Here is a 27948-nt window from a genome sequence, read left to right as displayed (position 1 = left end):
GTTTTCCCAGCTCTGCAGTTGGTTTTTCAGGGGAAGTTTGTTAGATATGGTTATTCTGTGATGCCACAGGTAGTTTATTGTCCCATTAAACACAGTATATTTAATTCTGAGTTCTACATAAGCAGGTTAAAAGGAGAATAGTATTTGTGAGTATCACTGAGTCTTCAGTGTAAGTACAACTATAAAATATATTCCAACAGTCTTAAGAAATACAGGGATAAGGCTGTCAGATAATAAACTTATGATCACACAGGAAAGTAAGATATCTGGAACTTTCAAAGCATGCAAAGCCTGAACAATCATGACTGAGCATGTGATATTCTGTGATCTACTGAGGATATATCTTATTTTAAAAATAATAATAAAATAAACAAGTCTTTATTGTCAAGGAGCAAATCCAGTAGGATCTTGAATGACTGGCTGTTCCCCTTCTCCTGTTTCAAACCCCTTTTGCATAAGTCTTAAGTTTTTAATGAAACCTGTGAGCAAAAGTTAATCGTATGTGAGGAAACTGTATTTATAATATATCGCCATGAACCCAGGACCCAGTTTACAATAATGTTTTGTCAGAGGTAACAAGATAAATGACTGGAAGTGAAAGTATATGAAGTAGTTATTGGTAATACTGACAAATGAACCACTAGAATCCAGCCTTCAACCCCTCACTCATAACATTTCAGTATAAAGTGAATCAATTGCCAGGCTGCCAGTGTGTGTGCATATGTATTATATCCTTTCTGTCATTGTTTTGAAGCTAACAATTCTGCAAGCTCCAAAACAAATGATGCCTCTGTTCCTCTTTTTTGGAAAGGAGTTAATATTCTTCAAAGGATACCACTCCTCTTTTGATACCTCACAAAAATTAGTTCAATCTTATCAAGATATGTACCTTAGAAGGACTCCATAAGGACGCAAAGAAGACCAACAAATAATTTGGTAAATGCACGTTCTTCCTTAAGTGAGTATTTATAATCTCCATCCCTTGTCACATGATAAATTATCATGTGGTTGATTACTAATGATCATCAATAAGCTGTTCCCTAAGAGATACCTTAAAACCCTTTCAGTGGTCAAATGAAAGAGTAACTAGTAAATACAACCTATTTTGCCATAGACAGAGCTATTTTTAAACAACCACAAAAGTTCCACAGTTATGCATCATGACAGAAAGTTTAAATGCTGGAAAAGAGATGCCAGACCTCTCAAGTAAGTGCATTTACAGATCAGAGGTCTTGCTTCCTTCCTTTACCCAGTTTCTCAAATTATTGCCATGGCTATAGAAAGGTGTAATGTGTTTATTAAATATTCTACCCCATAACTGGCGGTGTTTGTGAAAGATACACTCCATGCCTTCTCTCACTAGACATACACTGCCCAACATTCCTGTTCAGATGCTACTAGCCTATTATGCTACTGTCTAAACCACAACACCAATGATGAAAATTTTTGTACAGATTTTATACTTCACAAAAATAAACAAAATCTTGAAAATGTAATAATATCAAACTAAGGGCATAAGTATATATGTATTATTTAGAGGCGCCATATGGGGTCAGATCTTAAGACCTCCAAAACTGAATGAAAGGCATAGGGGAAACACAGGAATCTGGGAAGCTAAGGTAGTAGAACTGAAGCTGAAGCGGCTCTGGAATTGAATTTCCAATGCCATTGTAAGCAGCTTCATTTGTCTCAAAATGCGTAAGTTGGCCTGATTTTTCTAAAATGAAATGAAGCACCTGATCACTTGGTCAACATAGGAAGCAGGCAGTGTTGGGAAACTCACCAACTTTATCTGGGGAGCAACTGAGAAAATCGTGGTAAAATTTGTTTTCAGTCTTGTAGCTGTCTTGGTCCCAGGATATTACAGATTATTGTAATGAGCCAGAAGAAGAAAAAAAAACGTGAAAAGCACCTTCAAAAGATGAGTCTGGGAACTTAAGTTCATAACTCTGCTAGACAACAAAAACTGTGGACTGAATAAAGTCATTGGATTTATAGCTCATTACAACAATCGGTAACCCACTAACCTTCCTTTGTCATACAACCGTAGAGGTGTAAACTATCCACTTCACCTTGAATGGTCACTTGCAACACGTGCAACTTGCAACTCCTTATCTGTTCCACCTTGTATTTAGCTGTGATAGTCTGAGTACCTTTCCAAGAAGAGCTCTGTGTAAGCTTGAACGCTTGTCTCTTTTACCAACAAAAGTTGGTCCAATAAAATAAATTACCTCATCTATTTTGTATCTCTAATAACCTGGGACCAACACAACTACCACAACATGGCAAACAACACGGGAAGATATCAGATTTCACTGTCTGAAATGGAAATTCCACAACATGAAGAAAAAGGAAACCAAACTTAACAGCGTCCTCTACTTCCTGAGCAAATTCAAGAGGACTTCCAGAGGACTAACCATCTATAACCCTCTGACCACTTAACTACACACAACTCTAAATATGCTAAAGAGCTCTTCAGAAAAACTGAGGAACCATCTCCAGTACCGCACATATTCCAGAAGGGACGCCCCTCAAATAAGAAATCATCACATGTTCCCATATGCTGAAAAGAAAAAAACCAGGAACCCTACCTGGAGATCATGCAAGAAAGCCAAAACAACTATAACCCCACCCCCACCCCATCCAACACAAAAACAAAAAATGGAAATAACTACAACAAATTCACAACCTACAGAACACCACTTCCAGGAGAAACCATGACACCAGGACCCACCAGATGGATACTAGGTGACACCCCAACGTCATCAACTTATCAAGGCTACCTCTTACCAGAGCTGAATTATCTACTTTCTCAGGGACTGAACTTCTGCCCCACCACAGAATTTGATACCATACTAACATGTGAGAACTAGAAGAATTATTTCACTGATTCTGCCGCAAAGTCGTCTTTCACAACAAAGACAATACAGGTCTGTCTCATCTTACGCGCATTTAACATGTGCAATTTCAACTTTACGCGGTCGGCAAAAACAAAAACAAAAAAGAGAAAAATAACAATTTTAATATAGTATCTGTAGTGCAGGCGATTCCGCCCGTCATTGAACTCAATGTAATTTTGACTATATGCGGTTTTTGCTTTACACGCTAACCGTGGAACGGAACCCCCGCGTAAGATGAGACAGACTTGTACTGCTCATAGTATTGTCCCCAGTGATGGTCATAAGAAAAAGAAATCATCTGACTGGACACCCCACAGTGGACGAAACCACACACTTGATTGCTTCAGGGAAAAATTTGACTGTGAAATCCCAAAATATCATATCCACTACAATCTCTCCCTTGCGGAGAGGACAGCTATACAGTCTCTGAAATCCAACCACCGGATAGTGATCAAACCAGCAGATAAAGAGAGACCCTTCATAATCCTCAAATGTGATGATTATGTCAATGAGAACAACCGACAACTCTCTGATGCCACCTACTATAATAAAGTAAGAAGACTCCACACCACAATTCATCCAGGAATGTAAGGATATCCTCAAATCCTTCCCAAAACAACTCCAAGAGAAACTATAGAACCTCATACCCCTTGAACCCACCCCAAGGACCTTCTACATGCTTCCCAATATACACAAACAAGGGAACCTACACAAACCCATCATATTTGGCCATAGCATGCTTACTGAAGGAATATCGGGACTCAGAAACCATCCTCAAACCACTCACCACACAAAAGTCCAGTTTCCTGCAGAACACAACTGACTTTCTCCAGAAACTCTGCAACATTAACAGCCTCCCTCCAAACACCATCTTGCCACAATGGATGTCACCTCCCTATATACCAACATCCCTCACAATGAGGGAATTGCCTCCTATCTCAAATATCTACAGGACAATGGACAACACTCATATTCACACCGACCTCACCCAATTCATTCTCACCTGTAATAATTTTATGTTCAACAACAAACACTTTGCCCAGACCATGGGAACAGCCATGGGTACTAGGATGCCTCCCCAATATGCCAACCTGTTCATGGACCACCCCAAAGCATAATTTTTGGAAAAATGCATCATGAAACCAATGGTAGTCCTGGGATACATCAATGATATTTTCATCCTCTGGAGAGACAATCTAAACTCCCCTGTAGATTTCCACCACAACTTCAACAACCACTACCCATTCATCAAACTCTCTCTATAATACTCCCACACCAGCATCAACTTCCTGGACACCATGATCAGTTTCAATAATGGAACCATATAGGAAACTACATATGAGAAACCTGCAGATCACCACACTTACCTTCACAGATCTAGTAACAACCCCAAACACCATGAAATCTGTTATCTACAGCCAGGCACTCAGATACCAAAGAATATGCTCCGAGGAAAAAGTCCAGGATATGCACCTTAATGCACTTTAAACTGCCTTCACCAAACAATGACACTCCACCAGAGAAGTAGATTGCATGATTAAATGGGCTATCCAAATATCCTGAGAGAACTTGCTTCGATACAGGAAAGAAAACCCCTCTGACTGCACACCCCTACTTGTCACCTACCACCCCACCCTGGAAACCATACAGGGTATTACAACCCATACTCAATGGGGACCACATCCTGAAAGAAATCTTTCCCAAAACCCCTCTTCTGGACTTCAAACAATCCTCCAATGTAGCCAGTATCAGCAGAAATAAGCTCCCCCCGGAACAGGACATAACGCAAAGTGACACCAGACCCTGCCATAACAACAGATTCAAAACCTGCAGACATATCTTCATGGCTACGATTATCAACACCCCCCACAACACACCTTTCAGGATCCATGGGTCCTACACATGCCTATCACACCATGTGGTTTATCTCATGCAGTGCACTAAATGCCCCAACAACTACTATGTGGGTGAAACCAGACAATCACCGAGCTCTTGAATAAACTCACACAGAAAAATAAGACAAAAACACCATATTGCTGGTGGGTGAACACAGGAGCGCTGCCAGCTTTTTTGCCACCCTAGGTGGTGGAAGGTCCTGCCCCCGAAATGCCGCTGCCGACAGAGGCGGCGGAAGGTCCTGCTCTGAAATGCCGCCACCGCGGTCGCCGCCCCCCAAATGTTAGCGCCCTAGGCAACCGCCTAGGTCGTCTAATGGGTTGAGCCGGCCCTGGGTGAACACTTCTCATAAAATTATCATTCTGTCTGACCTTTCAGTCATGGTCCTCAAAGGAAACCTAAACATCATCTTCAAAAGATGAGCCTAGGAACTTAAATTAAATTCATAACTCTGCTAGACACCAAAAATCATGGACTTAATAAAGACACTGGATTTATGGCTTATTAAAACAATCTTTAATCTTTCTTTGTAATTCCAGAGCAATTTGGTTGATTTCAATGGAGTTAAACCAGATTTATGCTGCTGCAACTGAGATTGGAATTTGCCTCTACTAGCCTTGACTGTAGAAGAATCAGTCACAATCAATCCCAAACCTCCCTAGATTCTCAGTTGTACTTTTGGAAGAAGGGTCAAGCTTTACCCAAGCAACAGAATTGCTGGCATTATCTTTGCACCAAGAATAGCAGATAAAATTAAAAACCACAGCTGGCCATTTAGGATGAAAATGCCCTCTGTGTTACAACTTGTCCAGCTATGTAAAACGTTTTATTTTACAAAAGGTTGAAATTACCATTCACAGCCTGATTCAGAATAGAATTTTACTAGACCAGATGGGAATTTACAGTAGGGTAATGGGCTGACTTCTGTTAAATCTCAGTCAATACAAATGCACAATTCAATATCAATTTTCTACATGGTGCAGAGTTCAATGGCTGTTAACAGTAAGTGCTCTTAAGCACACGTTTAATTTTTGACAACAAAATTCTAAAGAAATAAAAACAATGCATGTCATAGGGTTTGGGTTTTTTTGGGTCACATTACATGGTGTTGTTGGATGGTATGACTCCTTAACAGCTTGCTTATCCTTGCAGTGCTGTTAAATGATTACTGGGTAGTTGTAAATATTTAACACAGAAATTCCAAAGCAAGCCACAAAACTTAAAAGAAATATGTCAAGTCCTTTAAGCCTCCTCATTTTTTCCTTTTTAATATTTGATGCAAACTGGAAGTCTGCCAGCATCTGAACTGGAAAGACTTAGACCATTCCACTGACATTAGGGGACTGCTTCTCCTCTCCCTCATGCTAATGTAAATCAGGAATAAAAAGTGAATTGAGTCACACTAGCATGAAACTGATGTAAGTGAGAGGAGACATGGTTGATAATTTGTGTTAAATCCATAAAGAATCTTATGAGAATATTTTCTCCCCAAAATCGATATGTACATTACATATTCTTTCTTAATCTTAAAAAGATTGATGGTGAAAGGAAAAAGGATTCGGAGAGTTTTCATAAAGCTATTTTATTTTTGTCCTTATTTGAGGTCAAATCTAAAGTTAATTCTTAATCTGCTTTGCTGACCCTTAACCCTCCCTCTCAAAATGAAAAACAATGACAACATTCAACAATCTGCAGAAAACTCTAGATACCTCTTTGAGTTCACGGCATTTGGTTTGAGCAATGCGGCATGGAACAGCGCCCCGCTCTGTGCCTTTTGGAAAGTGGTTTTCTTTTCCTCTCTCTGTGTCTGAACAGTGATCATCATCAGCATCCATCTCATCTGTTCGGCCCTCTTCTCCCTCTGAAACACAGCAACCAGCTTCTTTCAGCTGAAACCCTTGGATCAACAGCTGACAGGCCTCCAAGTCAGCTTCCCACACTCTTTCGAGCAGCTGGTTCCCACAGCTGAAATAAAAGCCAAAGAAAAATAAAAATTTGTTTCAGGGAGAATAGTTCCTAACACACAACTTTTTTTTAAACGTAACCAAAAGGGCAGGTCAATGCTCTCATAAAGAGCTCAGCACTTTTTAAAATGGTAATGAGTTATTTCAAGCTGAGAAGCAGTAGAGGGATTTATCTACTGCAAAGTGGATGTCAAGAAAAATCTGTTAAGATGCTGTTACCTTCTGTGGTGTGTACAGTAGGTAGATTAGGTCCCATTCTAATTTTACTGAAGTCAATAGAAGTTTTGTCATTTACCTCAATGGGAGCAGGATCAGAGCCTTACTCATTCCCAGTGGCTGTATATCTGTACTGTAAAAAAGTACTCACTTAATCTTCCTCAAGTTGTTCTGAGAGAGAACGTTATCACTTCAACTAAAATATTATTTGTTGCATTAAATATGTTGGTCAAATTATACTTTTAAGAATATAATGTATGTAACTTTTCAGAATCTTGCTAGAATGAAACTTAGACAAAAATCTAAAGCATCAGTCAATCAAGATTTATTAAGTAAATTAGGGCTGTTTTTACTCTCCCTCAGCCTTCTCCTATCTTTTTTGTCTATTTTCCCCAACCTCACTTTGTGGTATTGTACTGTTCCCTTTTTTCCAGCTGAAGGAGGAGTTGAAAGGAGGTTTCCATTTAGAATTTCTTAATATTTTGCACATCTGTATCTTCTTTCAAAGATCTTTAAGTGCTTTATGAATATTATCCTGAAAACCCTCCATGTACAGTTCTTCAGTTGAAGTCAATGAGAATTCCATGCATGCAAGGTTTTGCAGAATCAGGTATTTAAACTTCTCAGTACCATCATGACACACAGGCATATATTATCTTCATTTTACAAATGCTGAATCCGAAACACAGAGAGGTTAAATTACTCGCTGAAGTACAGCGAAGTGAGTCAGTGGCAGAGAAGGGAATAGAACCCCACAGTCTTGACTCCCATTTCAGTGCTCTAATATGTAGATTTTATCTTAACATCTAATAACTGCAGCATTTTCTATCAATGTCCTTCAGATCTATCAGTTATAAGTTAAACAATTTAAACAAGCCAAAATATTTTATTCCAACTTTCTTGACTAAATCAGATATTCGATTACCACAGATATTTAAGATTTTTACTCTGAACACAGAATTAATTGCAGAGCTAGTAATAAAATGCTTATTTGAGTGACAAATTGTTACTTTGAACAAGAGTATATTTTATTGCACAAATAAAACATACCAACCCAAACTTGAAGCTACAATATTTTCAGAATACAAGTGTGAATAATTTGGAGTCAGAAATGGAGCCACTGGATTAGTGCTTACAGTTTGTATGGATGCATATTTATTTAAGGTGGAATGTGACATGAGGTTTTCAAATTGCTGCCTGAATCCCAATGGGTTCTGAGCAATGCTAATTAGAAGGGGGGGGGGGAAATCTTCAACACATGCCACATGAGAATTCTATGTTCCCTCCAGTCAACACTCCACCACCAAGTAAAATAAAATAAAATAAACCCTACTATTTTCTGTACTAGATGGTGCTCGTCACTACAGTGTAATGGTTATACACACCTCTACCTCGATATAATGCTGTCCTCCGGAGCCAAAAAGTCTTACCACGTTATAGGTGAAACCGCGTTATATCAAACTTGCTTTGATCCACCGGAGCGCGCAGCCCCGCCCTCCCGGAGCACTGCTTTACCGCGTTATATCAGAATTCGTGTTATATCGGGGTAGAGGTGTAGTTAAAAACTTTCCCTGTAGGTATACCTCTGACAATTTTCTTGCCCCTTATAAAAAGTTTGTCAGCACCACTGTATAGTATTTTATGAGATATTCATTTTAGACAACTCAAGACTTGACTTGGAACTTCTAACAGATAGCCCACTTTGATTGTTCAACTAAATAGAAGACTCCACTGATACAATTAGGATAGAAACAATGATATATGCAATAATTACTGCCAGAAAAACAAATGGTGTTTGAACTACCATAAAGCAGCAGTGTCTTGGGTACATGTTATTCACCCACTACCCAAGTCATTTGGTCATCATGAGTTGATCATGATTAAGATTTATACAGATTTCAGCATTCCATAAATACTTTACATGTCTAACAGCTTTGGGTGTATTTCAAGGACATTATTATTTTGCCACTATATTACTAAAACTCTGGTACTTCCTGATGTATCCCTAAGTAGGTTATCAAATATGTATGTTAATAGACCCTATGTTGCTGAACTTTTCAACTGAAAGCAGTAAATGCACAGATGCTTTTGATGTTCTGAGTCTATTTAATTCTTGGGGCTATACTTCCATAATTTTTTTATTTTAAAATTACTGAAAGTTTAGGGGCATTTTTAAACAAATATTTTGAAAATTGCAAACAGCAAACATAAAACCACATGCCAAATAAATAAAAAATTCTTTATGTGGTCCAATTTTTTGACTATTTCAGCATTTTAGATATATAACGAAATGTAATTAGTCCTAGTGAAGTGGCTAGGACTACTCTTCTTCTTAAATTAAGCACAGTATAACTCTGTAGGATTGGACCTACATTGTGGACAGGTCAAGATTAGGTCACACTTTATATTGAAGTTACATTTATAAACACATAATTGACTAATAGATGTTATATATGCACGTTACAGTATGTGTTAAGTACATCAATCAAAGGTATTACAAGAAACCTATTGATTTGTTGGACTCTATAACAGTCGATACGAATTGGTTAATCACTTACTGATCCTTTATAAGCTATTTATAGTGTACTCTTTATATAAAAAAGCATGACCCAAGATTATATAACTAAAGGGGGATTTGTCCCCTGAGGATTCTTTCCATCTTCTATTAAGTTTACAGGCTATTTCTCCCCTCAGGCTTCGTGCAAGATTCCCAGTGATGTCAACAGGAGTTCTGCATGTAGCTCAGCAGCAGAATATTGCTCTAAAACTATTTAGAGTGTTCGCTGGAAGTCCAGGAAAATAGGTTTCCTGCTAAGAGCACTGCAGACACACACACGTCATCTTTGGCTCTTGCACACGTTAGCCTAAATGAAAACATGTGCCCATGTAAGTAAGAATAGCCAAAATATTTTTATAGAAAGTAACAGGAGCTAGACAAGGAGGCAGCATTTTTTGTAAATCTCAGTGCAGCTTATCTCAGAGATGTCTTCTGATGACTGAAACGTGAAGAAAAATGGCTCACAATCCACAGTGGTCAAAACATTGTTTGTGTAGAAGATACTGTTCTTTTAACTGACACAATGAACCTCTGTGAGGAGCCATATCATGAAAGCCAATAAAGTGAGACTGAAAATGAAACCAAGCATAATAAAATTCATATTCAATAAATACACATGCAAAAACTTTCCAGCAGTGGAAACATAAATTAAATAGAAACAAATAAATGTGTAATTTAGATAACTGATTCCTAACAGAAGTTAGAGTTGCCAACTCTCCAGGATTGTCCTAGAGTCTCCAGGAATTAAAGATTAATCATTAGTTAAATATTATGTCATGCGATGAAACCTCCAGGGACATGTCCAATCAAAATTGGCAACCCTATTGGGATCAGGACTAAAGTTTTGATTCAGGAAAGCACCTACGCATGTGCTTACTTTACACACATGAATAAGTCCCATTGACATCAAAGGGATGTAAGCATGTGTACATGGTCAAGTGTTTTCCTGAATCAGGGCTTAAGTGCAGGCATCAAGGGAAAAAAAAGCTTAGAATTAATGACATTCAGGAAGATGAAAGATGTTTACTATTGATTCATCCTACACACAGTGTATGCCTTGGAAAATGTATTAAAGACAGTTGGCCAATAATTTCCCACAGTCTGCAAGCCCTATTCAGGATGCCTTATTTACCCTCTGCTCAAGCAAAACTTGAATTGACATTAAGAGGAGTTTTCCCTAGGTAAAAAATGCCTAAGGAGTGATGAAATGGGTCTGACAGAAATAACCAGGGAAAGTCATTACAAAGGATACAGAATACCATTTAACATCAGAAGGAAATATGGTCTACTAAAAAGGGCACAGGACTGGGAATCAGGAGCTTTGGATTCTATTTCTAGCTCTACCACTGACCTACTGTGTGAGCTAAGGAAAGTCACTTCATCTCTCCATGCCTCTGTTTTCCCTCCCACTCTCTGTTTCATCTATTTAGATTCTGCTCTTTGGGGTAGAGATCTTTCTCTTACTGTATGTCCATACAGTGTCTACCTGTCTCTAGAAAGGTAACCACCCTAAGGGAGGCCAGGAAGAAGGAGGGAAAGAAAATCAAGAAAAGTAATGCTTAATCCACTCAAAAAACCCATGAAGACTATATTTTTAGAAACCCCGCCTTTTAATGTAGTTTACCATATTACCATTAATGTTATGTATTAATAGCTATGTTTATACTCAAATATTGCTTAATCCTTCCAAAATTTACCCTCACACCTGTTATCTCAAACATCTGTATCTAAATTTTTCCAGCTTGATTTGCTTTTGATTCTTTAACATTCACTCTGCCACTTTAGCTTCCTACCCCACCCTGTATTTTTTTGATGCCTACAACTTTCCACTGCTCATCCAAACCCGCTCTGTAATGTTCCATCATGCGACTGGATCACATGAGGCTTAGTCAGTCAAGGTCCCCACAACCCTATTTTCCCTGTCAGCTCTGGGTTTAGGAATAATCAGGTAGAGAAGATACAGCTGGAGCTCATCAAACCACAGGACTCAGCTGGCACACACAAAAGGAGAAAGAGGAAAAGAATAGACTGGGGGGAATGGAAAACTTGGACTCAGTTCAAGCAGGGGTATTGATTTTTCCTTGCTCAGACCATAGAAAGGGCTTTGGTTTTGACTATTTATGGAAGGGAACTTTGGGTTGGTTGGGTGTTGTTAGTTTGTTTTTGATTTTGGGGCTGGGAACTTCTCTCACTGCCAATGAGAAAAGCCTGTTATACACCCCAGAGTCTCAATTTCACATTTCAATGCCTACTAAAACAATGTTGTATATCTCATCTCTACGGCCACCAAGAAAGTTGGAAATCTTGTAAGTTCATTACATACTTTACGCTATACTGATGCTTCCCAGGGCACCAAAATCTTGTTTCTGCTGCTCCCTTGTTTCCAAACTTGTTAACAACCCTTGTTTGTTCATGAGCACTATTAACTCTCTTCTCCATCTAAACATTTTGCAATTTCAGTCTTTCCCCAACAAGGCTCAAGGAATCCTATTTCTTTTCTTCCAAGATTGCCTTTTTTTTTTTAATTTCTCGTCCCCCTTTGACACTTACTCCAAATTCTTGTAATGAATTATTTCTTTTCCCTTTATTCTCCCTCCCCTGCCTTCTCCCCTTGTACCCTGGGACCACTTGGACATTTGGTTCCTTAAAACCAGTTCCTCCTCCTGACCTACTTCATTCTCTTACTACATACTACAACATTGCTAATGTGTCACTGTCAAAACCAACTTTTCCACTGGTACCTTCTTACTCCTCCATTCCCCCCATCTTCCTCTCCTGTATTTCCTTTGTATTTGTAAAATCTTCTATGGACTTGCCTCTGCCTACTTCATGGACCTTACCTCTCTCTACCCACTCCCTGCGCCGTCCCCTATTTAACAACTGACACTCATCAGGCCTTTCACTATTGGTAAAGAATGTTCTTTCTTGCACCTCTGGCTGCTAGAAATAGCCTCCATAGTGCTTCATTTCATATAATATCTCAGCTGAAAACAATTTTTCCAATTTCCTCTCCTTTCTTTCTCCCCCTATTATTCATTATTTAGTGCTGTACTTTTATTATTTGAAGTAACTCTGTAAAACTTCTTATGATTAAAATTGTCTGAAAGACGGTGTACAAAATAAATGTGTATTGTATTGTAAAAATGACTTTGCTGATTAGATCTAAATTACATGATTTATATATATCTTTAAAAGTATTTTAGTTGTAAACAATGATCATTGGATTCTTATCTTTTTGCAAAGGACTCTGGGATATCAATGCATGTAAAAGGAAACTTTTTCAACCCATATGAAGAAATTCCTTTTAATATGCTAAGGGCTTGCCTACACAGGGATAATAAGGAAAATTAATCTGAATTAATTAAAGTGTGAATTTAAAGTGGCTTCATTAAACTGCATTAAACCCTTTGTTGACATTTTCAAAGTGAATTGAGCTAAACCAAATTAAAACCACTTTAATTCTGACTATGAGGATCTACACAGGGATTTAATACAGTTGAGTCTGATTTAATACAGTTCAAATAATCCAATTTAAAAATCCATTTGTATTAACTTTCCTAAGAGTTCCCATGTAGACAAGCCCTCAGAGTGATTCTGAATACAAAGAGTTTACATAGGTTTATTATTGTAAATTTATTTCACAACTGCTATAAAATTAAGGACAAAATTTTCAAACATATCTAAATTACCAAAACAGAATAGAAGACTAAAAGAATGGGGAACGGTAAACTAAATGCACGTACCCATTTTGTGTGTATAGCAGCATGTTTGTATTAGCAAATTGTGCTCCCCCATGTAAATCCCATCCCCGTGCCCGTCCCCACCAATTTATATGGCAAACATTTTCAAAACTGGGTGCTTAAAGTCATACAATTAAATCCATATTTTAAAAACTTGTGCATGTGTCTATATTTCATGGGACAACTGAATATTGTAAAAATTCTCAATCCTGGAAAACGTATAGTGGAAAATATCAATAGACATATTCTGTGGTGGATGAGGTTCATTTTCTCAGACCTTTACAGTGAATAATAGCATTAGTTATTTTACTTGTGTATAGCATTTGTTTAGAAGTTTTTTTTGGTCAAAACATTTACAACTTTGTGTAGAAGTCTGCTAACAAAATTAAGCGAAACACAATATTAATACTAAAAGATGCAGTCCCTCACTGTGCTGTCAGTATACTGAGTGCACACTGAAACACGAATGGCTGGCAATGCTTTCTACCAAATGTTTAAAAGATTAAACCTATCAGCAACAGCCATTATCACAATTTCTCATAGGCTAGGATAAAAATCACCTATTGCATCCACAGTCTATAGTATTTAAGAGCTGAAATCTAAATTGAGATCTAAAAAGAGCCTGATAATATTATTTCCTTTTTTCTCCTACCTATAAAAGGACAAGCAAACTAACATCAACATCTTGAGGGCATAACTGATTTCTTGCATTTTATGTGGCCAGATTATGTAACTGCTCTTTCTGTTCAAGCAAGTAAAGGGGAAGTCCATTTTTTTTATTGCTGAAAACCAATAATGGATATTTTATTATGGTTATTAAAAAACAAGACAGTACAATACTAAGCAATAACAATTAGAAAATACACTTGTACAGGAGTCAGAAGGGAAATTAATTTCTGTTTTCTTTTCATCTGCCAGCTATTCATTTTATCTGGCACAAAACTTTAATCATGGCCTGTCATTTTTCTATCAATATTCAATGTCACTGTGTTATAGTTAAATTATCTCTGCTGGAAACACAAAATGATAGACTGCTGCAGTTTACTGTTTCCACTTTGATTCTTAATGCAAGGTGGATGTTGTGATGGAACTGACATTGCAGATGCAGGAAATTAACTAATTTACAAAGAAATAAGTAGTGAGCACGTATCACTCAATTTAGTGCCTCTACTTACTGTTCAATATGTTTTTATCGTATTATCTAATCTATAATGTACAGAATTTACTGCCTCAAGAACCATTTTTTCTCTTTATGAAGAAATGAAGAAATATAGTTCCTACATTAAAACTTCTACTGTAAATAGCCCCTCATAAGGGTAAAAACTTAGCTTTGGTAGTTGAGCATACTCTGCAGTTTCTCAACCCTATTTTACCATTCATCTAATCTGTTAAAGTACCTTCAAGTTTGGTACTAGCACAAATAAGTCCATTTCCATGTCACTTGCCTTTGGATCCTGTGATAACAGTGAAGCCCCATAATGTCAAAGGTTGAGAGTTTTGTTTCTTTCATTAGACAGCTATGGTTGAGATGAGATTTTTTCTATATTATTTAATATATAACCCTAAATCAGATTTAAATAAGAGGCCCGATTCAGGGAAGCATCTCTATTCAGGATAACATTTATGCATGCTCCTAATATTGCCTTAATAGGGATGGACTGAAACACATGTTTAAATGCTTTCCTAAACTGGGACCTCAGAATGTATGTGAATGCCCGCAGCTTCCATTGACTTCAGCTGGAGTTGAGGTTGCTCAACCATTCAGAAGCACTTATGATTTCACAGGCATTGCCAACTCTACTACCAGAAAATTTCAGTTTCCAAACTTTTGCAACTAGGAGAAAACACAGCATTTGAGATTTGGGGCCAGATTCTCAGCTGATCTAAATCAGCATAGCTCCACTGAAGTCAAAGCAGCTATGTCAATTTACACCAATGGGAAATCTGGCCTGACATTTTGAAACACTGATTAGGTTGTACAAGAGAGAATGAGTGCTTGTTTCTTTTAACAAAATGATATGCATAAGGAGCCTGATCCTCTCAACTCCAATTACAGTCACTGTGGGTTGCAAGTGCTCAACAGCACACAGACTGGTTCAAGTTTCTTCTTTAGAACTATCATGTTTTTCAGGTTTGCTTCTTGAATATACAAATACACATTCTACAAAAAGCTCCCTTCTACCAGAGTTATAAATTACAAGTGGTGGCAGTAAATGTCAATTGAATTTGGGATGTGAGTCATAATTTGGAATGTGCTGAATGAACTGAGTTTATTCAAATGAATGACTAAAGACAGGAAGAAGAAATGTCCTTTGGTTGAGGTGCAATGGGGAGAGATGTGATGTGCTCATCATGAAAGAATGGACTTTGAAATCCACACTGATGTAACTGGGAAGACACAAGAAATAGCTTACAGTGTTGCCTGGAAATCAGACAGAGCGGACCACTGTGGCCCTACGCACTCCTGTATTCACACCCTACAACTAGTGCAATGATGTTTGTACAAAATATGCCTTGTAAAGTATCATCTGAAAGCTAATAGTGCACTGGTCATTAATATCTTTGTAAACCTTATATGTGAAGTTATAAATTTCCTCTATAAAAATGTTACTAGAACAGGTTTAAGAAGACAGGCTAGCATAGGTAAAGATGATAAATAGGTTTGGGTCCTAGAGAAAGGAATGTGGGTGTATCTCATTTTACATATTAGCTGTAACAAAGCTATTAAGCAAACCAGTAGGGGAGAATTAAAATAGTTCCTAAACCCCAGAGAGACACAGAAGACTGAATCCCTGGGAGGCCTTCCTAACTTTGAGAACTAAGTCAATTCTTTGGAAATATAAGGGAAGAGAGACTCCATCTTTTTATCTTTCATCTAAGATGACAAGGGAAAACAGTAAGAGATACTGTAAGAGACAGTCAGCCACGCTGCACTAAGAGTAATTGATGAGCAAATCCATCTGAAACAAAGACTGTGCCTTGCTAGAGTAAGTTTTAGACTTTTAGATGCATGTTTTCACTTATATTTGCTTATAACTATCTCTACCTTTTCCTTGGCATGGCTTAACCTATGTCATGTTGTTAATAAGCTTGCTTTATTTTAATCTAAACCAACTCAATGCTGTGATTTAATTCAAGTAACTTAACTCCAGTTAATGTGGCAAGCTGCTGGGTACTGTCTCTTTAAAGGAGCAAACAAACCTTATTTCTCTGAGTAGTCCAGGGGAGGGCTGGACACTTCAGGACAGATGATTCTGGGGATGTTCTGGACCGGAAGTTGGGGCCATCTTGCCAAGTGTAACCAAAGCTGGGGAAACCAGGGTGGGGCTGCTCTGTTGTGGCACACAGACACTCAGGCTAACGCGTGCTTGTCTGCTGGTGTCTGGGCTGTGAGCCACAGCAGCAGAACATTTAAGGCACCCAGGGTTATAGGGCATGGTTATAGGGCAACCTCTTACTGGTCTGGATGGCATCCCAAAACGTGACAACCAGATTCTGTTGTCAGTGACAGCAGACTTGCGGAACTCCATTGAAATGACTGAGAGCAGGATTTGGCATATTGCAGTTACACATTCAAAGAAGAGAGTGAAAGAAAAGACACCAATCAGCGCATCCTCTTTGGCTAGGGTCCTGCTGACCAGCGTGCACCCTAGCTAGCTCTTCCTGCTGACAGTGGCACACCTACTAGCCAGCTAGTTGCCTGTGCATACTCTTGAACTGGCAAATGATATCCCCACAGGTCAGCACATTAACCAACAGATGCTTTCAAATACTATAGAAAGATCTTGACCTGTTCCTTACAGCTGCTTCCCCCCACAGGCTAATCACATGGTAGGATGTAATTTGAACCCAAAGAGTGATAATGGGAAACTGCAACTCCAACATGGGACTGCTCACTTGCAAAGTTCCACAAGGATCAATTCTCTCTCTGGTCCTTCTCAATATCTACATGCATCCACTAGATGAAGTGGCAAGACAACATGGATTCAAGAGCCAGCAATATGCAGATGACAACACAACTTCACCTATCCTTCACCACATATGACCATATGACTCCAACCAGGGTGGCCCAGTGCTTGGATGAAATCAGTTCTTAGATGAAAAACAAGCTGGCTAAAGCTGAAACAGAGCAAGACAGAGGTGATGCTGGTGAGCAGAGGAAAGCACTCTGAAGAGTTTGTAGGCACAGTATAGTCACCTTTGGCTGAGCGTACATACCCACAATTGGTTGATTCAATCCATAGTTTAGGATTGCTCCTGGATTCCTTGCTGATGCTAAACTCCCACATAACAGCATCTTCAAATAACAATTTCTGTCATCTCCAGCTTGTTAGGCAAATGGCCCATCCCTGGCTGATGACCTGGCCTTAATTATACATAGTTCTGTTGCCTCCCATTTGGACTACAGCAATGCTGTATATATGAGCATGAAACCACAAGCCCTTAAGCAACTCCAACCACTACAGATCATTTCAGCAACATGGACTATTCTATGACTACTGTGAGCACATCAAACCTGTCTCCCACTTTATACATTGGCTTCTGGATAGGATAGAGAGTCAAGTTCAAGGTCTTGGTCCTTATTTCCCAGGTGCTCAATGAACTGGGCCCGGGATATCTAAAAGATCACCTAAAAGCTCTGGGATGAAGTTTGTGGTTCACAACTTCACTCCTCAAGCACAATGGAACTTTCTATCACAAGGGAAAATCATAGAAGATTAGGGTTGGAAGAGACCTCAGGAGGTCATCTAGTCCAACCCCCCGCTCAAAGCAGGACCAACACCAACTAGATCATCCCAGCCAGGGCTTTGTCAAGCTGAGCCTTAAAAACCTCTAAGCATGGAGATTCCACCACCTCCCTAGGCAACCCAGTCCAGTGCTTCACCACCCTCCTAGATTTTCAGGTATCTAAAAGGGTGCCATAAGGAGGAGGGAGAAAACTTGTTCACCTTAGCCTCTAAGGATAGAACAAGAAGCAATGGGCTTAAACTGCAGCAAGGGAGGTCTAGGTTGGACATTAGGAAAAAGTTCCTAACTGTCAGGGTGGTTACACACTGGAATAAATTGTCTAGGGAGGTTGTGGAATCTCCATCTCTGGAGATATTTAAGAGTAGGTTAGATAAATGTCTATCAGGGATGGTCTAGACAGTATTTGGTCCTGCCATGCGGGCAGGGGACTGGACTCGATGACCTCTCGAGGTCCCTGCCAGTCCTAGAATCTATGAATCTATCTATGAATCTATGAAATAGTGTTTCCTAATATCCAACCTAGACCTCCCCCACTGCAACTTGAGACTATTGCTCCTTGTTCTGTCGTCTGCCACCACTGAGAACAACCTAGCTCCATCCTCTTTGGAACCCCCCTTCAGGTAGTTGAAGGGTGCTATCAAATCCCCCATCACTCTTCTCTTCTGCAGACTAAATAAGTCCAGTTCCCTCAGCCTCTTCTCATAAATCATGCACCCCAACCCCCTAATAATTTTCGTTACCCTCCACTGGACTCCCTACAATTTGTCCACATCCTTTCTGTAGTGGGGGGCCCAAAACTGGATGCAGTACTCCAGATGTGGCCTCACTAGTGCCGAATAGAGGGGAATAATCACTTCCCTCGATCTGCTGGTAATGCTCCTACTAATCCAGTCAAATATGCCGTTAGCCTTTTTGGCAACAAGGGCACACTGTTGACTCACATCCAGCTTCTTGTCCCCTGTAATCCCCAGGTCCTTTCTGCAGAACTGCCACTTAGCCAGTTGGTCCCCAGCCTGTAGCAGTGCATGGGATTCTTCTGTCCTAAGTGCAGGCCTCTGCACTTGTCCTTGTTGAACCCCATCAGATTTCTTTTGGCCCAATCCTCCAATTTGTCTAGTTCACTCTGGACCCTATCCCTACCCTCCAGCGTATCTACCTCTCCCCCCAGCATAGTGTCATCTGCAAACTTGCTGAGGGTACAATCCATCCCATCATACAGATCATTAATGACCTGGATGAAAAGCTCATCTGTGCAGGAGAAGCAGCTTTCTCTGGACTAGTCTAGACTAGGGAATGAATTTTCACAAGAACTAAGGCCCATCATGAACCTCACCACCTTCCACTCCAAGTGCAAATCCATTTCTTTACTCTTGCCTTCTCCAATATAAACACACAGCAGTGTGTACATTAAAAAAAAAAACCACTACACTGCACACAGAATTGTCCCTCTGGAGAGGGGACATGAGAGAAAACAAACCACAGGTGACCAATGTTAGTCACATTGCTTAATGCAATAATGAAAGGTGCTCAGATACTATGGTAATGAGGGTGGTATAAAAGCCTATATAGCATAGAATAGCTGGTGCCCGGAAGAGCTTAGTCTAAATTTAGACCTAAAATGTATTTAATTAGATAAAAGAATACCACATTCTAAAATGTCTGGTATCTCTTTTTTGAGTTCATTGGGCCACACCATTCAGATTACTCCGATCTGTTAACTCGGATCACAATGAGCTTCATTCTCAATATCCTAACCTGGCATAACAGCAGCATTTAGAGGCATCTGAAAAATAAAGTGTTAAGGTAAAGAATTGGAGTGTGTGTAAGGCCTTGGCTACACTTACCCGCTAGTTCGGCGGCTGGCAATCGAACTTCTGGGTTCGACTTATCGCGTCTAGTCTGGACGCGATAAGTCGAACCCGGAAGTGCTCGCCGTCGACTGCGGTACTCCAGCTCGGCGAGAGGAGTACCGCGGAGTCGACGGGGGAGCCTGCCTGCCGAGTGTGGACCAAGGTAAGTTCGAACTAAGGTACTTCGACTTCAGCTACGTTATTCACGTAGCTGAAGTTGCGTACCTTAGTTCGAATTAGGGGGGTAGTGTAGACCAAGCCTAAGATTCTAACAAAATACACCACTTCTACCTTTCCCAGTAGTAATTTGAACATTTGTGTATTATAGGTATTTCTTTTCACTTTAGTTAATAGTGTTGAAGTTCTTGCAGGAACTGGCTAAGTTTTAAATGGGCCAACTGCACCCCTTTACATGCTGTGTACCTCTGAGATGTGGAGTTGATTTGGGCTTTGAGAATATGAAATCCTGTAATAGGAATACATGCAATTTTCATCTGTAGTCACTGTTAGCATGCAAATTCCTTCTATGTTCATACATAAATTCACATAAACTGTAGGTAGAGACTACATAAGATAGTAGCCAGCTGCTCCTTTAAAAGGAAACTTGTCACTAAAATCCTTCACTATTTGTCTTGGACAAATCAAGAAAGAGTTTGCAGAATGGATTATCTCTAGACTCGTGACTGGCAACCGGTTAATGGAGAATATAAATTGGTGTCCTTGGATTTAGGTTTCTTCATGGAATTCATACAATTCAAGTAGGTAGAAGGAGATAAGGAAAGAGGAAAGTAAGCGAATGAGAGGAATAATGCAAGGAAAATCATACTCCATCAGTTTCCACATATGGAAATTGCAGTATTGCAAAGGAAGCACAATAAAAGAAAATTGCTTATTCTCAGGTAAGCTAAGAGGATGCAGCAGGAGAAGGGCTACAATGACATTAATTGACTTCACTAAATTGTTAAACTGTATCATTACTGGTGCAGTTGTCAAGAATCAGAGCAAGGCAATCTGAGAACAGCACGCAGATTGAAATGGAGAGATGTGGGCTATCTAAGGAAGGATGGGAACATAATAAACAGTGACTAACAATTTAGAGGGATTGTGAACTTTCAGGACTTTTTCTTTTTAAGGAATGCTGATATTTGCTGTTGCTTGAGGTAGAATCCTATCACTGCCCTCTGACTGATTTTGACATTCTAGGTATAAAATGACTTGAAGGGAAGAAGAAAAGCATGAAGAAAATACAGTTCATTTCATGAATAAGAACAGAATCCCATTTCCAGTAACCTTGGCGTTAGCGATGCCCCACTGTAAGTCAGTCGTAAGAGATGAACAATCAAAGAGAAAAGATAAGATAATTTAGTTCAGAAGCCTGGATAAAGTCCCAGACCAGATACATTCTGAATTATTATGGACAGAGAGCTAGTAAGAGCTGAATTATTGTATTTCACTGTTTCAGAAGTTTTAAGGGACACTGGCAAGGACGACAAGCCCAATTTTGACATACTTTTTTTCCTCTTTGTATCTGTACAAAATCTTGTCTTATTGCCAAGAATTTTTTAAGGTATAGATGTTTTCCCCCACAAACAAATGCTTTAAAGCTCTTTTATTCCTTAAAAAAATAAATCGGTATCGGCAGTCCAACATTCATGAACTGGAACAATGGAAAATATTAAAGGCACAATAAATGTGTGGCGTCTGCAATGTTAGGGGGTCTTTCTTCACTTTTTGCTGGTTTATGTAGTAGCTAAATATTCATAACAAAATGTTCCTAACATAATGCAAACCATAGCAATATTGCTTTAATATCAGATATTAAACTCTCTAGTGTCTGAAGTAGAAAAATAAAAGTATTAGTCTGTCTCCCACTCCTGGATAACTGTCAGCCTGAAGGCCCTGCCTCCTCTCTTGCCCTGATGTCACTATTACACTGAAAACTCTCCCCTATCCCAGACACAGTCTGAAGATTTCCCCCCCACCATTTATACAGTTTTCCCCCTATCCACAGCAACCATGCTCTTCACCAGTGGTGCTCTAAAGCATCCTCACCACCACAGGGGTGTGTGAGTAGGGGGTTCCATCACTGCAATTGTTTTCCTTTCCATGGGCATTCATGGGATAAATCTCCCTCTTCCTTACGGTCTTGCCTGGTGCAAGGAGTGGTACATATTATTTCCTCCTCACACTGTGTGGTGCACTGGAGGGAGGAGAAGATCTGGTGGAATTTTCCTTTCTGCTGTATGAGAGAGTAAACATTAACTCTGCTCCCTGCTGAAAGACATGAGGGCAGAAAGAAAAACTGGGTTGGAGAAGAGAAGCTGCTTTGCAGCCCATGATGTGAATGGGTTGACTGGGGGCCCTCTCCCAACACCTGGCACAACTCCGCCACTGAACATTGCCAGCCTCTTATGCCAGGGACAAGTCTCAACTAACTTTGAGCTCTGGTCCCCTGAATTTCCAGAGGGATGGTCTCAATCCCTACCCTGTCTGAGCCCTGGAAAAACTTTCTACACCCAAACACGACAGTAACAGCAAAGATATTTTTTTCCCATCCATCTTACCCAATTCACCTCAATGAAGTATTTCCTTCAAAGTTCCGGTGGGACTATTTCAATTACAAACCTAATCTACTAAGCATATTCCAGCTATTGTATGCTTGCCGGACACTACAGAAATCTTAAAATATATTTGGGGCTGTTGTGAAGTCATCCCAGAAATATCATTGTGACAAAATGGCTATTATTTTTGTTGTAATTTTAATATTCAATTATTCTTTTTGAGCTGAAAATCTTCACCTGAGCCTGGGATAAAAGCAGGGCCGGCTCCAGGCACCAGCTTACCAAGCAGGTGCTTGGGGCGGCCACTTCGGAGCGGGGCAGCACGTCTAGCTGTTCGGCGGCAATTCAGCGGATGGTCCCTCACTCCTGCTCAGAGCGAAGGACCTTCCGCCGAATTGTCGCCGCAGATTGCGATTGCGGCTTTTTTTTGTTGTTTTTTTTTGTTTGGCTGCTTGGGGCGGCCAAAACCCTGGAGCCGGCCCTGGATAAAAGGGTGACGATTAAGTGAATGAAGACAAAATTCTACACCTCGCATGCAAACCAATTAAATACAAGTGGTGAGAAACCTCAGGGCTGGAGTCATTATCTTTGGAGGCTACAAATAAATAGACCATTTAACTCCCAGCAAAAATAAAAGGTCCTTTCATGCAGTAGGAGAAGCTTGACAGATTTCACCTGACTGGGCTGGAGCTTGTTAGAGACAGGGGATAAATTAAACTGGAGAATCTGAGTCCCCCTCTCTCACACAACACACAGACATACCATGGCTTCCTAGACACAGGAGTTTAAATGAAATCTCAAAGAGAATGGACTGTAAGTTGAAAAAGAACCTTATTTTTTGTAAGTAATAGTTCTGCCACATTAACAAAACCTGTTAGCTACTTTTCTGTAATGCACTTTTCTGCATAATCCACTTTTATTTTGCAGAGTTCTTCCCTTGTGTTTGGCTTTTAACAATCATTCTTTAGGTTATGGTTGTGCACAGAGGTCCCAATCAGGTTTTGGGCCCCATTATGCAAATAAATATTATGGGCCAGATCCTAAACATTGAGGTCAATGCTGCTACGTAGACTTACACCAGCTGAGCATCTGACTATATATGGAGATGTGATGGGAAACTGCACCTCCACTACTAGACCCATCAATCTGTGCAGTCTTTCAAGCATCAATTCTCACTCTAGTCCTCAACACCTACATGCAACCACTAAGTGAGCTATTCAGATGACATGGGCTCAAATGCCAGCATTATGAAGATGACACATATGTCATGCTATCCTTCACCACTTACAACCATTCCAGTGTGAGGGGATACATCTGTACAATTCGTGAATTCTGTGAGAGATACCCTATCAGTCTGTGTCAGGCTGCAAACTCCATTTTGAATGTCCAGGCTTTTGCCTCTTCTCGCTCTGTTTGCCACCATGTTGAGTTGAAATTCTAAAGGCTGGTGACAAAAGAACAACAACAAAGGGTAGTTGACTAAATACCCATTGGTTGGAAATCTATTTATTCTACACAGTTACTGCCCAGAAGAACTGGGTTAGCAAGGGGGAAGTCATATTGGCAACAAAGTCACATGTGGGGAGTGGTCTGTGCTCATGTGAGAAGCTGGTACTGATATCACCTGACACAGAGAGCTGAAGGTTTTAAAAGGACAGAGGCTCAGGTGCCATTTTCTCCAGTTTATGAGAGACCACTGTCCATGTGACTGCCTGCATTGCCTGCCTTCCTGGACACCAATGGTCACTAAGGACTCACAAGGGAAGAGTGAAATAGAAAGGAACAGGCATATAATGTTTATTGTTTTGTATGATCTGTACTTCCTGGGCTTTGGCTGATTAAGTTTAAAAGAGCATAAATGTGTTAGACTCTGTGAAGGGTGCATGAGTGTGTGTTCATTGCTTCACAATTGCTGCATGTCTCTGAGGATTCATCTACATTGTATGCTTCTTTTGGCAGTGAGTAGCGTGCATACCCGGATAGCCCCCCCTACCACGGGTATAAACAGCAGTGTAGATATTGAGGCACAACTTAGGCCAGTAAAAACACATTCCTGAAGGTGGTGGGTATGTACGCAAGTACATATCCTACACATCTCTCTACACACCTAAGCTGTCTCTCCCACGTCTGCACCACTATTTTTAGCAGTGTTGTGTCCCGTAGCCTCCCTGCTGCTGGAGCCCTTCCTTGCCACAAGGAAAGGCTCAGGCCAGGAGGATTCAGTGAGGAAAGGCTCTGCCAGCTCTCCGTCGCTGAAGCCTTCCTCTGCCGCAGGGAAAGACTCTGGCATCAGGGAGCTTGTGAAACCTTTCCCCACTGCAGGAGCCTTTCACTGACGTGTAGCTACACACTGCAGTGGGTACACTGCATCCTTTTCGCTAAGGCATGTAGGTACATGTACCCACATGCTGCTAACACTGGTGTGCAGGGTAGATGTAGCATTAGAGTTAAACTGTAAACAAGAAGCTTCACATATTCAGGTTGGACTTGTGGGAGAGGTGTATGTTTAAGTAACTGGGAGATCTTGGTGACCAGCACTGGTCTGGGTCCTTGGGCAGGTGAGCTGAGGAGCCCCATTTCAAATAACGGGGAGAAGACTCTGTCCAGGAAAAGTGCCATAGAGGCCAAGGAAGGAACCAGTGCTGCAAGGTGCTTGAAACACCCTTGGAATCCAGAACAGCAGAGGCTTGGCTTCCCCTCACAGCAGTCCTAGTAGGTCACCAGGAGGGGGGAGTTGCAATTATCTGTGATACCTACTGCTTGGATTAGATCAGTTCATAGATGTAGAATAAGCTGGCTAAAGCTGAAACCGAGCAAGACAGAGGTGATGTTGGTGAGCAGGTGAAATCACATTGAAGAGTTTGCAGCCACAATACGGCCTCCTTTGGTTAAAGATACATTCCCACAATTGGTCAGCTTAGCCTGTAGTGTAGAAGTAATCTTGGATTTCTCGCTGACGCTGAGCTCTCATATAGCAACATACACAGGTAACTCTTTTTATTATCTCTGGTTGGCTAGGAGAATTCACCCTATCTGGGTGGATGATGACTTAGCCTCAATTATTCATGGCACTGTCACTTCTTGGCCGGACTACAGCAACATAATGTATCTGCCCATAAAGCCTGCAGCACTTAGGAATCTCCAACTAGTACAGAATGCTGCAGTGCATCTCGTCAGCAACACAAGCTACTGCAAGCATAACAAACCGGTCCTCCAATTTCTAGCATGGCCTCCCACAGGATTTAGAGTCAAGTTCCAGGTCTTGTTCCTTCAAACAGCTCCATGGCCTGGGCTCACCTAAAGCTTCAGAATGGAATCATGGTCATCAACTCCAGTTCTCAGACACAATGGAATTTTCTACCAGGAGGTTAAAGCTTGTCTGTGTGTGAGAGAGAAATTTCTTGGGGGCCAGTCTGAGACAGTGGAATGAACTCCAACAGGAACTAAGGAATATCAGAAACATCACTATTTTTCGCCCCCAGTGTAAGGTGCATTTCTTTGACCTTGCCTTCTCTAACAAACACCCAGTTTAACAAGCAATCCAGATCACTCTGAACCAGTGACCTGTCCTCTTCATTATTTACCACTCCCAAGATTTGTATGTCATCTGCACACTTCATCAGTCATGACTTTATATTTTCTTCCATGCCACTGATAAAAATGTTAAATAGCACCATGCCAAGAACTGGTCCCTGTAGGACCCTCATGAAACAAACCTCACTCTATGATGCTTCCCTTTTACAGTTACATTTTGAGACCTATCAATTAACCAGTTTTTAATTCATTTAAGGGTGCCATGTTAATTTTATCTTGTTTTAGTTTTTTAATCAAACTGTCCTGTGGTACCAAATAAAATGCCTTACTGAAGTCTATTACATCCACACTATTGCCTTTCTCAACCAAACTTGTAGTCTTATTAAAAAGAGATAGCAAGGTAGTTTGACAGGATCTATTTTCCATAAAACCATGTTGATTTGCATTAATTACCTTACCCTGGTTTAGTTATTTATTAATCGAGTCCCATATCCACTGCTCCATTATTTTATCTGAGATCAATATCAGGCTCATAGGCCTATAATTACCTAGCTCATCCTGTTTGCCCTTTTCCAAAACTGGCACAAAAGTAGCTTTCTTGCAATCTTCTGGAACTTCCTCAATGCACCAAGACATACTGAAAATCAACATTAATGGTCCAGCAAGCTTCTCAGTCAGCTCTTTAAAAACTCTTGGATGCAAGTTATCTAGATCTGCGGATTTTAAAAAGTCAAACTTTAGTAGCTTCTGCTTAACATCCTCCAGAGATACTAGTGGAATGGAAAGAGAGTTGTCATCACCATATGATCAGACTGCATAATCTGTTTTTCCTCCCAAATACAGGACAGAAATATTTATTGAACAATTCAGCATTTTCTGCATTATTATTGATAGTTCTACCATTCCCACTTAGTAATGGACAAATTTAGTGATTTAGACCTAAATGGAGCACAAGGTCTGGTCGAAGAGGTGAATATTGCTGAACCACTTGGTAATAGTAACCATAATGTAATTAAATTTAACGTTCTGGGGGAGGGAGAGGGGGCAGATACCAAAGAAAGCATCACAGTAGCATTTAACTTTAAAAAGGGGAATTACACAAAAATGAGGAAGCTAGTTGAAGGAAATTAAAAGGAACTGTCACAAAAGTGAAATGCCTGCAAGCTGCATGTAACCATTTAAACACACCATAATAGATTCTCAAACTAACTATATACCTCAAATTAAAAAAAAAAAAAAAAGGGTAAGAGGACCAAAAAGATGCCATTATAGCTAAACAGCAAAGTAAAACAGGTAGTGGCAAAAAGACATCCTTTAAAAACTGGAAGTAAATCCTACTTTGGAAAATAGAAAGGAACAAACTCTGACAAGTCAAGTTTAAAAGTATAATTAGGCAGGCCAAAAGAGAATTTAAAGAGCAACTAGCAAAAGACTAACAGCAAACAGAATTTTAAGTACTTCAGAAGCAGGAAGTCTGCTAAACAATCAGTGAGGCCACTGATGATCAAGATGCTAAATGACAACTCCAGGAAGACAAGGCCATTGCAGAGAAGCTAAATGAATTCTTTGCATTGGTCTTCACTACAGAAGATGTGATGGAGTTTTCCACACCTGAGCCAGTCTTTTTAGATGACAAAATCTGAGGAACCATCCCAGATAGAGGGTCAGTAGAGGAGGTTTTGAAATAAATTGATAAATTAAACAGTAATAAGTCACCAGAACCAGATGGTATTCACCCAAAAGTTCTGAAGGAACTCAAATATGAAATTGGAGAACTATTGACTGTTATATGTAACCTCATGCTTAAACCAGCATGTATCAGATGACTGGCAGGTTGCTAATGCAACGCCAATTTTTATAAAAGACTCCAAAGGTAATCTTGGCAATAACAAGCCAGTAAGCCTAACTTCAGTACCATATAAATTGGTTGAAACTACAGTAAAGAACAGAATGATCTGACACATTGGGGAAGAGTCAACAC

The 27948-nt window shown here is 40.0% G+C and overlaps 1 protein-coding gene across 1 annotated transcript in view; it reads right to left on the bottom strand.

The window, feature by feature from the left end:
- DISC1 (DISC1 scaffold protein) overlaps positions 1–27948 on the bottom strand; it is a 352017-nt gene that overhangs the window by 37090 nt on the left and 286979 nt on the right. The window contains 1 exon segment of the mRNA XM_065588994.1: positions 6506–6761. Within this exon segment, the coding sequence (XP_065445066.1) occupies positions 6506–6761 (256 nt within the window).

This window comes from Chrysemys picta, chromosome 3 (assembly GCF_011386835.1).
Source record: "Chrysemys picta bellii isolate R12L10 chromosome 3, ASM1138683v2, whole genome shotgun sequence".
NCBI lineage: Eukaryota > Metazoa > Chordata > Testudines > Emydidae > Chrysemys > Chrysemys picta.
The sequence above is the reverse complement of the archived record's forward strand: the minus strand, read 5'-3'. Positions and strand labels throughout refer to the sequence as shown.